The 13826-nt window shown below is 41.2% G+C and overlaps 1 protein-coding gene across 4 annotated transcripts in view; it reads right to left on the bottom strand.

The window, feature by feature from the left end:
- The window catches only part of AMMECR1 (AMMECR nuclear protein 1), a 130009-nt gene extending 117086 nt beyond the window's left edge, over positions 1-12923 (bottom strand). For 3 of the 4 annotated variants that reach the window (XR_002519439.2, XM_021932523.2, XM_021932524.2), the window contains exon 1: positions 12288-12860. Coding sequence is in view for 3 of the 4 variants with exons in the window: in XM_021932523.2 (XP_021788215.1) it covers positions 12288-12760 (473 nt within the window). In the remaining variant the exon portion in view is untranslated. Of the gene's footprint in view, positions 1-12287 lie in introns of all 4 variants that reach the window. The other variant, XM_009198102.4, reaches the window with a different exon arrangement.
- Positions 12924-13826: the final 903 nt, after the last annotated feature.

Below are 13826 nucleotides of genomic sequence, written 5' to 3'. Positions count from 1 at the left end.
TTCTCACCCATACTCATAAAGGGGTCTAGCATAGTGTTCTACCCAGAACAGCTGTATTACTTGTTGAAATGAAATATTAGAACCAGTCATAATATTAAGAGGAGTACTTGCATAGCATAAGAGATAGGTATTGATGTCAAACACAGTCTTAATACTGGCAAAAAAGACTTGAGACTTCAACAAATATTCATTTTAAAAGTCTGTAAGCAAAGGGATAATCATAGTAAAAATTCTACTTTCTTGTTTAGAACTGCAAAGCCATCTCTAAATGGAACAAGTTAGATACTGCTCCAAAACCCAAACTGATACATTACAATTCAGTGATATTACTTTTAAAATGTCTACACCCCAGCTAATGATAGAGAGCCTCATACTGGTTGTACAAAAACAGGGCAAACAAACAACTTTTGAGACTTGCAACCTGACCATATCTATTATTTCACAGATGCCACTGTCACATTTAGATGTAAGTTTTTCATTAGAAACAAGCGTGTATGCTATAAGAAGCAATTTCAAGAAGTGCTTAACTGAAATGGTTATGTAGTCTATATATACACATATAGACTTAAAGGCTTTACTTATAATATCCCCTTATGCAATTTCTCTTTCAATTTTCCATCTCTCTAGAAAACACATTTCCTCAGAAACACCATCTCTACTAAAAATTAAAAAAGAAAATCAGCCAGGCATGGTGGCGCACACCTGTAATCACAGCAACTCGGGAGGCTGAGACAGGAGAATCACTCGAACCTGGGAGGCGGAGGTTAGTGAGCCGAGATCACACCACTGCACTCCAGCCTGGGTGACAGAGCAAGACTTCATCTCGGAAAAAAAAAAAAAAGTTACTTCTGATTTTAATTCCTTTAGTTTATTCGTGATTTTCAATAGGTTTGAAAAAATAAATACCTCAAAGCCTAAATTAGGCTCTCTTGTAAAAAGGATTTGTGCACCTCTAGTACTTTTTTTTTTTTTTTTTTGAGACGGAGTTTCAGTCTTGTTGCCTAGGCTGGAGTGCAATGGCACGATCTCAGCTCACAGCAACCTTCACCTCCCAGGTTCAAGTGATTCTCCTGCCTCAGCCTCCAGAGTAGCTGGGATTATAGGCACGCACCACCACACCCAGCTAATTTTGTATTTTTAGTAGAGATGGGGTTTCTACATGTTGGTCAGGCCGGTCTCAAACCCCCTACCTCAGGTGATCCACCGCCTAGGCCTCCCAAAGTGCTGGGATAACAGCCATGAGCCACCGCGCCTGGCCCCTCCAGTAAGTTTGTAAGATTAATTTGTGAAGGATTCCCAAAATTCCTATAAGAAATGAGTTGCTTTAGGTAAAGCCACTATTATGTGCCTTTAAAAATTAAGCTAAGCATAGTGCTTATAGTTAACATTATTATACACTTAAACATTTACTAAGAGGGTAAAATCTCATCTTTTTTACAACCATAAAAAATAAGTGGCTGGGCGCGGTGGCTCATGCTTGTAATCCCAGCACTTCAGGAGGCGGAGGCGGGTGGATCACCTGAGGTCAGGAGTTCAAGACCAGCCTGGAAAACATGTTGAAACCCCATCTCTACAAAAATACAAAAATTATCTGGGCATGATGGCAGGTGCCTGTAATCCCAGCTACTTGGGAGGCTGAGACGGGAGAATCACTTGAACCCGGGAGGCGGAGGTTGCAGTGAGCCGAGATCATGCCATTGTACTCTAGCCTGGGTGACGGAGCAAGATTCTGTCTCAAAAAAAAAAAAAAAAAAAAAAAAAAAGTAAACTAAAATCAGCCTACATGTATATGATAAAAGATAAACTGATAAACAAAAAATTGCTGGCACTCCAGTTATCTGTGAGAATGTAATTTACAAATTAAATTGACCATAGTAGGTCCTTCTAAGATAAAGTACAAAAGAGATAAGTATGTACCTTTGTATGACTGTATTCTGCAGCCAGTCAGAAATTATACCTAGGTCTATCATTTAATAGTGTCTGTTCCATAATCTTTGTTATAGATAATAACTGTGAGCAAACTATATGAAACAAACTTCACACATCTAAGTAGAGGCTATTAATATAAATATACAGGCCTAAAAAGAAGGTATGTCTGAATACCTGAGGATTTATAACTATGTGCATAGACAAGTCAAGAAAAATAAGTAAGGATAATTACAGGAGAGTGGCTACATTCATGCTCTTTTGGGTAAAGCTACTTGTCCTACAGCTTCCAGAGTTATGTAGAGGCCTCATTCTGAAGACACCATACAAATGGTTTTCAATGTGGTCTCTTAGAAGTATTAAAAGGACCCATAGCAGGTCTTCATATTATGAAACTTCATGATATGCATTTGTTTATGATAGAAACTTTTTTTCTTTTTTTTTTTTTTGGAGACATGGTCTGACTCTGTCGCCCAGGCTGGAGTGCAGTGGTATGATCACAGCTCACTGTACTCTCGACCTCCTGGGTTCAAGCAATCCTCCCACCTCAGCCTCCCGAGTAGCTGGGACTATAGGCGCATGCCATCATGCTCAGCTAAGTTTTTCAAATACATAATTTGTAGAGATGGGGGTCTCACTGTGTTGTCTAGGCTGGTCTGGAACTCCTGGGTCAAGCAATCCTCCTGCCTTGGCCTCTCAAAGTGTTGGGATTATAGGCGTGAGCCACGGCACCTAGCCAGAATAATTATTTATTTATTTTATTTTTTATTTTTTATTTTTTGAGACAGAGTCTCGCTCTGTCGCCCAGGCTGGAGTGCAGTGGCACGATCTTGGCTCACTGCAAGCTCCGCTGCCCGGGTTCACGCCATTCTCCTGTCTCAGCCTCCCGAGTAGCTGGGACTACAGGCACCCACCACCACACCCGGCTAATTCTTTGTATTTTTAGTAGAGACGGGGTTTCACCATGTTAGCCAGAATGGTCTCGATCTCCTGACCTCGTGATCCGCTTGCCTCAGCCTCCCAAAGTGCTGGGATTATAGGCGTGACCCACCACACTGGCCCAGAATAATTATTTTTTAACAAGAATGCTGTGGCCATTGGTCCTAAAGGAGGGACATCTAAGTTTTATGACGTAAAACATAAAAAGCACTCCTGCTCCAGATCAGGTGCTCAGTCTCCCTTTTCTGCCCTGAATCCATGCTTCACTTCACTTGAATACAATTCATTTTACTCCCTCCCTGATTCCCATAAGCCCTCTGTCCCTGCCTCAAGCCACATGTGACTCTCTTTCTCCACACAGCCAATGCCTACAATGTGGGAGAGTCAATTTCCACAAAACAACTTGCCAGACAGGACAATAGTTGGAGGAGTTTGTGGAGTAAAGTATACCACAAACCACATATCACCCACCTCATTAGTGTCAGAAAAATATAATATTATTCCTTTTTGTTCTTGTGAGGGTTTTTTGAATGGACAAGTAGAAGAGTGTTGGGGTAGATGGATCTGTGAACTCAACAAAAAGTTTTAATACTCCTAACATCAAAGACCCAGCCAAGCTAGTGGCAAGTTTTTTATTGGCTTGTTTTAATGCGAAAGAAGCTGTGGCAATTTTTTTTATTTGTTTTTGTCATTATCATAGGAAAACTCATGAACTGTGTTGAGAACACCTACAGTAACATGGAAAAAGGCAAAGACTTCATGAGATTCTTCTTTATTGAATAAATTACCAATGCCATCTTCTACCATATAAAAAAGGATGTAAAAAGCACCCGTCAATCTAAACACTTCACTGTTGTTCAAAATCAGCACAAAGTGTTTGCCTTGCTACAATGAATTATGTGCTGAAGCCCAAGTTTTACAAGCTATATAATTTATTTGCACCCCAAAGTACCTAAACCTAACCGTGTGGCTGCTAGGCTACTATAAGCAATAATGATGTCATAGAAAAGAAACACACTAATGTAACTAGCACATAAGCATTTATTTGAGGCAGATACAGTGCTGTGGGACCCCTAAGCTAACAGCATCAAAACCAGTTTTTTCAGATATTCCATTCTATAAGAATGACTCAAAGATCCACTAACACCTGAAACAAAGCAGAGAATCTGATGTTACCACCTTGCAGCAATCCAAGATCTCAATAGAAAATGTTACTAAAGTTGTATGTAATATGCTTACAGATCACAGTGAAAGTATATGGAATGGCAAGGTGAAGTATATAGGCTCTTAATTCAATCTCACTACTTTCTATTACTAGAGAACTGGTCAGCATCTTCTGGCAGGATATTGCATAACACAGTCAACTGTGCTCTCCCAGTATTGCATGTGGCTTTGGGTAACAATGTGGATTATCTGTATGAAACAGACAGGGAAAAGGCAAGAATCATCAAGACTATCACAGACCTTATTGAAAAAAAACTAATATTAATAGGCCTTTATTTAAGCAAAATTTTTCACTTTTGCCCATCCACTGAAGATTGCAAAGACTCTAAAGCAATATGGCTGATCCCATCAGTTCATAACATCCATCCTTCGTCATTGAGCAAAGCCTCAAAACAGATTCAGCTTGATTCAATCTATTTTACTTTCTAAGCTTTAGGACACACAACCTAGAATCTTGCACCAAAAGGCACTTCTAGTTCTTCAAAAATTTCCTTTTAGTTCTGAAGTTATGAGTTCCTGAGATGGCCTGCCACGAGGCTTTATTTTGCTCAAGGCTGTGCTATGATATACACATAAGGAAATAAAAGGATCACTGCCTGCTTTACAAATTGATAAGCCTGAAGACTAAGAAAATGTAAAAACCTACATTAAAGAAACCCAAAATTCTGCCAGGTATTTTTACTAGCAGTACAAAGCTGAAAACTATCACTGATTTCTACTTATCTGAGCCATTCGAAGTCACAAAGTGGGGGAGTGATCCCAAGGGACCAACCAAACCATCGCAATAGCTCTGTTGCTGCTCTGTGGTTCTGGTAATTCAAAAAGAAATAACATTTGATAATTGCCAACACTTGGAACTACACATAGTAAGAAATCTATTTCACCTGCCCAACCATTTGTTTCTTCCCATATTCTGCCTATGTTTTTTAATGGCACCACCATCCTCATGGTTCCCCAGGCTTATGAACTCTGAATTATGTTCAAAGCCTCTCTTCTTTCACTTCTGCCAAGCAACCAGAATTTGTTTTGTTTTGTTTTCCCTGCAGTGCCTCTCTATGCACGTGTAGTCACCTAATCACAGGTCCTCATCCAAAAGCTATTCCAGCTATCTTTATATTTGATACAAATTCTATAAACCGATGTGTCTTCTCATCCTTTCTCCCAAATTAGATACAGTTGGGAATAGGTGAAGAGGGAAAGGGGAGGAGAGTTCTTATACCTGTGATCAAATTTCATAGCCATTTCAACAGAGCTGTTTAACAAACTTTTTCTGAGCACAAGGATAGCTAGGCACAGAGCCAAGAAAAGAAGAGGCAATGATGGAAGCCAAAAACAGGTGAGCTACAATCTTTCCACTCCTACACAAAACCTGGCCCTAGAGTACCAGCCCTTGCATATGCTGATAACTTCTTCCAATTCTTAATTTTGCAACATTCCTATATTCACAAACTCTGCCCCTGGGGTGGCTTTCCCACCTTCCAATGCCAGTTTTCCTACTGCCCTCATAACCTTAAGCCTAGTTAGTCTCCCCTATCTTGAGACTCTTCTCCCAATTCATCTGATACTCCAGAGGACTCTTCTGCAAATCCTGTTCTCTTCCTAATACAAGAAACTATAAGCAGATGCAAGATCTCTTATCCAGCCTCCCCAGAGGATTCTCAACACAAAGGCTACTTTTAATTTCCTTGAAGTTTTATGATCTTAGAGACCAGAGCAAGGGGAGTGATATGAAGAATGCTGAGAGTGAAAGTTGCTGACTGAAGACAGCTGCTGGGAATCCCCAAGTCCTGTGGCAAGGGGTGTGGTGGTGACAGCAATGGGTTTAAGAACAACCAAGTAAGACTTCAAGATCTACTGGTCAAACAGACTCTACCAATAATGTCTGTACCTCCTCCATTTCAAAACTTGGTTCCAGTTATTCCCTCCCTATAGCCTTCTCCCTGACCACTCCTTTATTCCATGTCATTTCCATGTGTAGGTATTTTATGTGTATTTTATTAATCTACAATCATGGATATATTGCTTTGTAAGTATTTCAAGCAACTTTGATAATGGTATCATATCTTGAACAGGACTGTAAACTTTGTGAGGATAGAACTATTTCTTCTATTTTTCTGGTTTCCAACCATGCAACTCAGGATAATGTACATGCTTTTTTACAAAAACAGGGTTTTTTTCCTCCAGTGACATATAATTTCCACTCAGCTATTCAACACTAACATTTTTAACTTTGAGCAAGTTTCAATGTCTGAAACATTAAGAGCTGTAGAAAATACACCCACACTTGATACAAAAGATGCCACTTATAGTTGGACTGAACATAAAATATGCTCCACCCAACCAACTATACTATTACACTGTACTTCTTCCTTTGGGTTATTTTCTTTATACTACATAAGCTGTGGGTCATTTTTGCTCTTAGCAACACTAACTACAGAAGCTAAACTCTAAATAAGCTTACTGTTGGGAATCTACTCTTCCCACCTACACAACCACTGGTTTCCCACACTGTCTCCAGTGTCCTGTGAGCAACTGCCCAATTACTGATTGTGGAAAGACAGCTTAGACATTGAGGGTCCATTCTTGGCAGATGCTGGGTTTTACTGCTGGTCCTCACTTACTTAGCTTAATTGATTCAGAACAGTATCAAAAAGAGACATTATTACACAAGTTTGAAAAAGAGACTATTTAACAAAATTTAAATGTAAAAGCCCTGGTCATTGTGCTGCTTTATAAGAGCCAAGCATGTGTGACATCGAGAGTACAGAATAATGCCTATTGAAATCAGGAAAACTTGGGAACTGACTAATCTCATTACACAAGTTTTAGTGTTTCACACATAAATTCTCAAAAAGTAAAATTATCTATAAATAGGAAATGCAACTCACTTCAAAAATATAATCCACTGCAGCTAAAGGTTTTAGTATTTATGACACAAATTTGGTTTCAAAAAGCATACAGTTTTTAAAAAGACAACAACACAAATGTTAACATGTGCCTGAGAAACACATACTCTGAAAAACAACTCATGCATGGGTTAACAGACCATTTTTTGCTTTTTCAGTAGTGGTCTTTCTTCCTATTGGACTGAGAGATTTCAGCAGAGATTCCTACTTGGCTGCCACCCGCTAACTGAAACCTGAGTGCAGCACAAACATAATTCATAAGCAAGAAAAATTATGGGCTAAATTATCACTCCGTTTGGCCATATGGGGGAGAAAGCAAAATAAGCATTTTCTTTTTAACTAAATATACCTTGTCTCACATACACCTTTATGCATGGATATAAAAACAATTTTGTGATTTATATGTCTCCATCCTTCTAGCTCAGTCACTGATGGCTTTTACAGAACTGACAACTGGGAAGATGCCTGCCTTCTTTTCTATCTGTAAGATATGACATCAGATTGTCTTTCAATGGGAATCAACATTGTTTAAAAAAAAAAAAGTTACACCTTCAAAAAGACTCAACAATTTTTCAGACAGTGTTTTTCTTTTACAAGAAAAACTATACATTATGACCAGAGAATGCAAGTTAGTACTATTATGTTAGTGTGGATAAGGAAATCTGTCATGGCCTCATGGCATCATCTGTGATAGACAGATACATCTTCTGGCTATTCTGGTCAATCTTCATCAGAAAACATAGAAATATAATGGCTCATGTTTAAAAATGCAAATTTAATATCACTTTAACCTGAGCTGCACTATCAAATCATCTTTTTGATAGTGCAATAGGATTGCTACAGTTCTGTCTAAACAAAATGCCTACTCCCCAACACAACCCAATTCCTCCCATGCACACTGAAAAACAGTAACTTGACTACGGTGGCAAGATGAGAAAGAGTTAACTGTTCAAACACCTCTTCAGAGTCTCACAATCTGCATATCTGGGAGTGGATTTTTTAAAAAATACATTTAATTAATTGCAATTTAAAACCACACTTACTGATGTACTTTAATAATAAAGAATCTTCTACGTGCTATGGTCCATAAAAAATGTAGTACTGCGTTAACTTCAAAGGTGGTAAGATGATTAAAATAAAAAGTTCAAGTAACATGACACGCAGCAGCATTAAAGATATAAGACTGAACAATCCCAGTGCTTTAGCAGAATCATTTCATATTTTTGTTACAGAAGGGGTCTTAAAATGAAATCCAGCAACCATAAGCATAAATAAAAGCTTTTAAAATCTTTTCACAATATGTTAGTGAAAGAATCATAAGAGCATTTTATGGGAACAAAGGGGGCTTTACTTATTAAAATCAATACAATTCACCTTAAGGTATCGTATTTGTAATGTTTTTAATTCCTAAAATGTATCCCTTACATTTAACAATTTCTGAAAAAGGACCTAAAATCATACCACAGGTTTCCAAGAGTCGCCCTCACCCCTCAACTAAAACCATCCCGAGAACCTCAGACTCTTACACTCTCGGCAGCACTCAATCTCCTGGGTGCTAAGTTAGAATGAACATGCTAAAGCATAGTGACACAGAAGCAGGAAGTTTTATACTGAAAACTGGCCTTGAAAATTGCCATTCCATTACAGTCGTTCAAGTACTTATTCAGGTCCTCACTTCTCTCTCCCTAGGTTCTTAACGTGTGGCCCTGGAACTGTAGCATCAGCATCACCAGGGAACTTGTTAGAAATGCAAATTCACAGCCCCACCCCACACCAACTGAATCAGAAACTCTGGGAATGGGGCCCAACAATTTGTGTTTTAACAAGCACCATAGATTATGATGTACTACAAAGTTTGAGAACTAGTCCTTCTCAAACTTTAATGTGCATAAGAATCACCTGAGAAGCTTGTTAAAATGCAGACTCTAATTCAGCAGGTCTGAGGCGGGGCCTGAGAGCTTACATTTGTAATGATTTCCCGGGTGATGTCTTCTGCAGACCACAATGCAAGAGTTTCTCAAATTGGTTGTTTACTGAAATTTAGGGTGCTCATAAAATACAGATTCCAAGGCACTACCCTAGCCCCAATTATCCAAATCTCAAGAGAAAGATTCAGAATATAACCAGTGGTTCGCCACCTTGGCTGCACATTAAACTCACCTGGTGAGCTTTTACTAATCCTGATTCCCAGGCCCCATCCAAGACCAATTAAGTCAGAATCTCTGGAGTTGGGGCTCAGGCATCAATATTTTTAATAACTTCCCAGTGATTCCAATGTGCAGCCAAAGTTAAGAATGACTGCTCTGGAGTCTAACTAGCTCAACACCTGGCACAGTGGATCCCTTTATAGTAGCAAACAGGTTCCTATAAAATAGCTTTCTGGGCTCCCTGACATAAATCCAAGACTGCTGATTTTGAATATCAAAATGCAGTAAAGTTAAGTTTTCCTCATGTCTTTAACCAGATTTCTGTGCACAAACTTGCCTGTACAATGCTTTCTGCAATTGGGTAGGTAATCAAAAAATGGGAGCAACAGTGAAGAATTTGTATCCAGACATCCTGTTCATATGTTGACATCCCCTCAATACTGAGTGGAAGGATAACTAACTGATGGATCTAGAGCTTCTAAACCCATAAAATGAGGATTTCACCAGTTACAGACATTCTGAGAGAAAAGTCCTGGGAAGGGATGAAAAGAGTGTGCATTTATGTATGAGAAGTTAAAATTGTCAAAAGCACAACATCTGGTGGGCAAACACACTGCTCATGACATGATAATAACTAGGAGAAAAAAAAAATCCCAGTATGTCTGTTTATGTCTTATGGCACTTAGGATAAAGCAACACTAGTAAGTACACAATGCTGTTAAATATGTAAAACAGAAAGACAAATGTGTGGTACTTACTAAGGCACTGTTGAAATGCTTAGTTATTTCCCTCCCATAATGAGAAAGCTTTCCTGAATTTTCCACAGTACACCTCAAAAATGAGTTGAAGATATATGGAAATAAGACAGTCCATTTTCCACTTAAGTGAACTTTCATTCTCCACTTGGTCATCTTCAGTGTCTACTCTACATTAGTTATTTTATAGAATACTTGACACATTCAAGGTCTGCTAAATGATAATAGTTCTTCTTCTTCCACCACCGTTTCAACACATCCACAGTGGTCAAAAGTGTGTCCTATTATCTGCTTAATTCCATGAAAAAGAAATCCAGGGGCTGGGGTGTTTGAAGAGAATAATATCTAAATATGTGTGCAAAGTGGCTACTGTTAAAATGAAATTTTCAAAAGCATTTTCTGTATGAACTGGTCAAGCTCACTTTCCTTTTAAAATTCTTGCTATAGTCATTGAGTTAACCCAAACTCACTTTAAAATGTGTGAAAATAGCACCTCCTGAAAGTGTGTTCTCATATGCTTTGGAGCAATGGAGCGTGAATACTAAAGCAGCCTTTGCCAAACTCATGTAACAGCTCAAGAACTAAACAGGAGTGAATTTTTGCAGTCCCATGACTTTGCAGAGCCAACCTAAGTATCATCCCAGGACTAGCTTTAATATATCAAAGATATCCAAGAGAAGGCAGAAAAGTCACAAATAAGTGACTCAAGCTAATAAATATTTCATAGATTTTTTTACATGGCAGTCTTTTCAAAATCAATTTTACTTCTTAACCAAAAAAATTAATTGGCTAAATAAAGGTGTGGACTTAGGATTTAAGCTTCTAGAATTAACACTATGAAATTTATAAAGATATTTGACAAAGTGTTCTCCTGGATGCTCTTCCATGCACTTCTCATGAACCAATGCCCAAAGATTAACCAAGTCTAAAAGAAAATGCACAGACCACAGAAGAGTCATACAAAATTAAGACATTTAAAGAATAAAAGCCAAATAAAACAAACAGTACAAATGCACAATTTCCAGGACACTTTATTGTAATTTCCACTTTACATATTAGTATTTTAGTCTAGGCAGAAGTGTTTATACTTATACAATAGTAGTCCAATCCTCTAATCTCACAAAATGAAGCAGTTTTAAAAGAACATCAATTAAGGTATTTATGATATGGGGGACAAGCGGCACTTTTAGCTGGAAAAGGGGGTGATGCCTTTCAGTACGAATTTCACTGAAATTTTTCCTGTATTATTTTTCTTGTTGATGCTAAGTACTCAAATAAAAGCAATTGCACTTTTTCTCATTCTGCCCTCTCTTGGTCTTTACATTCTGTCTAGCATTTAACTCCAAAAGTCAGTTTACATTCAGTTTACACATTAAAAAAAAAACCATATGCCCCATCTCCCACACATGCAAATGGACAGGGATTAGAATTAACCTGGCTTTTAGCTGTAACAGTGCTATTTAAAAATTTTCAACCACACACTTGAAGGGTAAGATAATTTAAGGTACAAAACCAAAGGAAACCATAACAATTCCTACACATTTACTATTTAACTGTTCTCAAATCATCGAGTATAACATGGATTTCTTAAAAAGTGAAATCGACACAAAAGCGAATGCACGCTTAATGTACAAACTGACAGTGGCTCTGTGGGGACAGTTCTCTTTGAATGAGCTATTATCCAGACAGTGGAATGAAAAAAAAAAAAAAAAAGGTCTCACTCTTCAAATGTGAGGAAGCCGGCAGTGCGCTCGCTTCACGAGAAACACATTTTAATGGGTGTATTTGGATAAAAATAAGTAGTAAGGGAAAATGTGTTTTAAGAAACCTCCCCCCTTCCCAGGGCACAAGGAAACCCAGAGGAAAAGATGGGTAACCTCACAAGCTCCAGAGCTAAGTTCCATCACTAACAGAAGTTGGATACTTGCTATTTTTCGCCCTGCAATGGGATAGTAGTTCTCCATGTGCAAGGTACGCGGGGCGGGAATACTGGCGGGGCTTTCACTTGGGGTAACGGAAACCAAAGTGAGGAGAGGTCAACACCTTGAGTAACCCAGATCTCCAAAACCGGGGCAGGGTGAGGGGTGGTGGGGGTGGTGAAGAAGACAAGTAAAGGGGTCAAAACTCCTCGAAGTCATCGCAAAGAGAAAGCTAACACCTCTAGGAGCCACGGGGCCATCCCTTGCAGCAGCACCCTGCTCCAAGTGTGGGGTGCCTGCCTCGGAGGGCAAAAAGCGCAGGGTGCCCTTAGTTCAGTTGAGTGGCTCCGGGGACCCGGGCAGCGAGAGGGCAGGGGCATCCGCCGGCCGGGAGGCGGACTCGCACTTTGCCTCAACTCTGAGCCCCATCCCGAGCGCAAGGGAGAGGGCGGCGGAGGGCACGGTACTCACTAGGGCTCGTTGGTGAATCGGGGGGTCCGGGGCTGCTGGTATCCGTACAGGTGACAGTAGAGCACATCGAAGCAAAAGCAGCACATCTCTGCTGACACCACCATCTTCCGGGAGCCCGGCGATGAGGACGAGGCGGCGGACGATGAGGAGGGTGAGGAAGAGGTGGCGGCGGCCGGGGTAGAAAGTAGGGTCCCCACTCCGCAGCTCGGAGGTGGCGACAGGGCGATCCCCCCGCCGCCGCCGCCGCAGCCCTGGGGGGGAGAGAGGGTACAGCCGCTGCCGCTACCTCCTCCGGTTAGACCTCCCAGCCCGTTGAGCCGCGTACCGGCGCCTCCTAGTCCCAGCTCCCCAGCTCGGCACTGGCTCTCTCCGCTGCAGTGGGAGGAGGAGGAGGCGCCACCACCGCCACCCGAGCCAGAGGGGGGCGAACTGGACAGTTTCTGCTTCTTCACCCCGCAGCAACCCGCCGCCATCTTGGAACAGTCTCCCCCACGCAGCGTTTCCGACCCATAAGTGAGGCGAGCTGGCGGCGGGGGCGAGCACGCTGCGGCCCAGGCCGCCGGGGGCGCGCCAGAGGCTGGCGGGGCGCGCGCGCGCCGTTCCCGGCCCCGTCTGCCTAGCCACGCGGCTGCCCCGCGCGCGCCCCCGCCTCGGTGCGCGCTCCGCGCTTTCGCGGCTGGGCGCCTCGCGCCTGTCCCGCCGGACTCGTGCCTCTTCTGAGCCGCAGCCCCAGCCCCAGCCCGAATCTCAATCTCTGCGGCCGGCAGAGGATGGAAGCCAGGAAGCCGATTAGAAAGGAAGGTGAAGGAAACAAGAGTCAGATAGTGGAAAGTGGGAGCTAAGGGAAGAGGTGGGCACGCCCGGGAAGGAAGGAGGGAAAGGGAAACTAGTGGGGGCAGGGGGGAAGAAAGAAGAAAGTCCGAAGTAAGCATCCAGGTCCCAAAGCACAGCTCAGTGACCCCCGCTGCAAGTAGTATTAATGACACTTAAGCCCAGTTACGTGGAACCTGAGCCACCCGGCCTCAAATACACGGGTTTCTGAACTGTTGGAGTGTGAGCGAGCAGGTGCCTGAAGCTCCATACCTGAGACCGCCCCTGTTAAGTATGTACAAAGCAGTCGGGGAAATGGCCACGCTGCTCTTTTTAATTCCAGCCTAAGCACACACCAGGGTACTCTTTCCTTTCCTTATGGAGAAATATTCAAGTCCGATTGAATCGATGTATCTTGTACTTGTTCCCCCAACTTACCCTCCTAGCCGTTTGTAAACATTTAAAAGCCAAAAATAAAGTCCTAACTAATACTTCACTGGTTCAAAGATATTAATTGTGCTTTGGGACTTGCAGTGGTGGACTTTTCTGGTTTTGGTTTTTATTTCTTGGCTTGGGTAAAAAGCAATTAGGAATATTATCTGTAGTGCTCAGATCTTAGAGATAAATAGGGAAGGTAATGTACTTAGTCACAAATTGAAAGATTTTGTTTAAGTATATAATTAGCTCTTAATATTCATTTAAAAAATTTCTCAATTAAATGCTTGGATG

The sequence above is a fragment of the Papio anubis genome, chromosome X (assembly GCF_008728515.1).
Source record: "Papio anubis isolate 15944 chromosome X, Panubis1.0, whole genome shotgun sequence".
Classification (NCBI taxonomy): Eukaryota; Metazoa; Chordata; class Mammalia; order Primates; family Cercopithecidae; genus Papio; species Papio anubis.
Note: the sequence above shows the minus strand (reverse complement) of the source record. Positions and strands in the feature narration are given on the sequence as shown.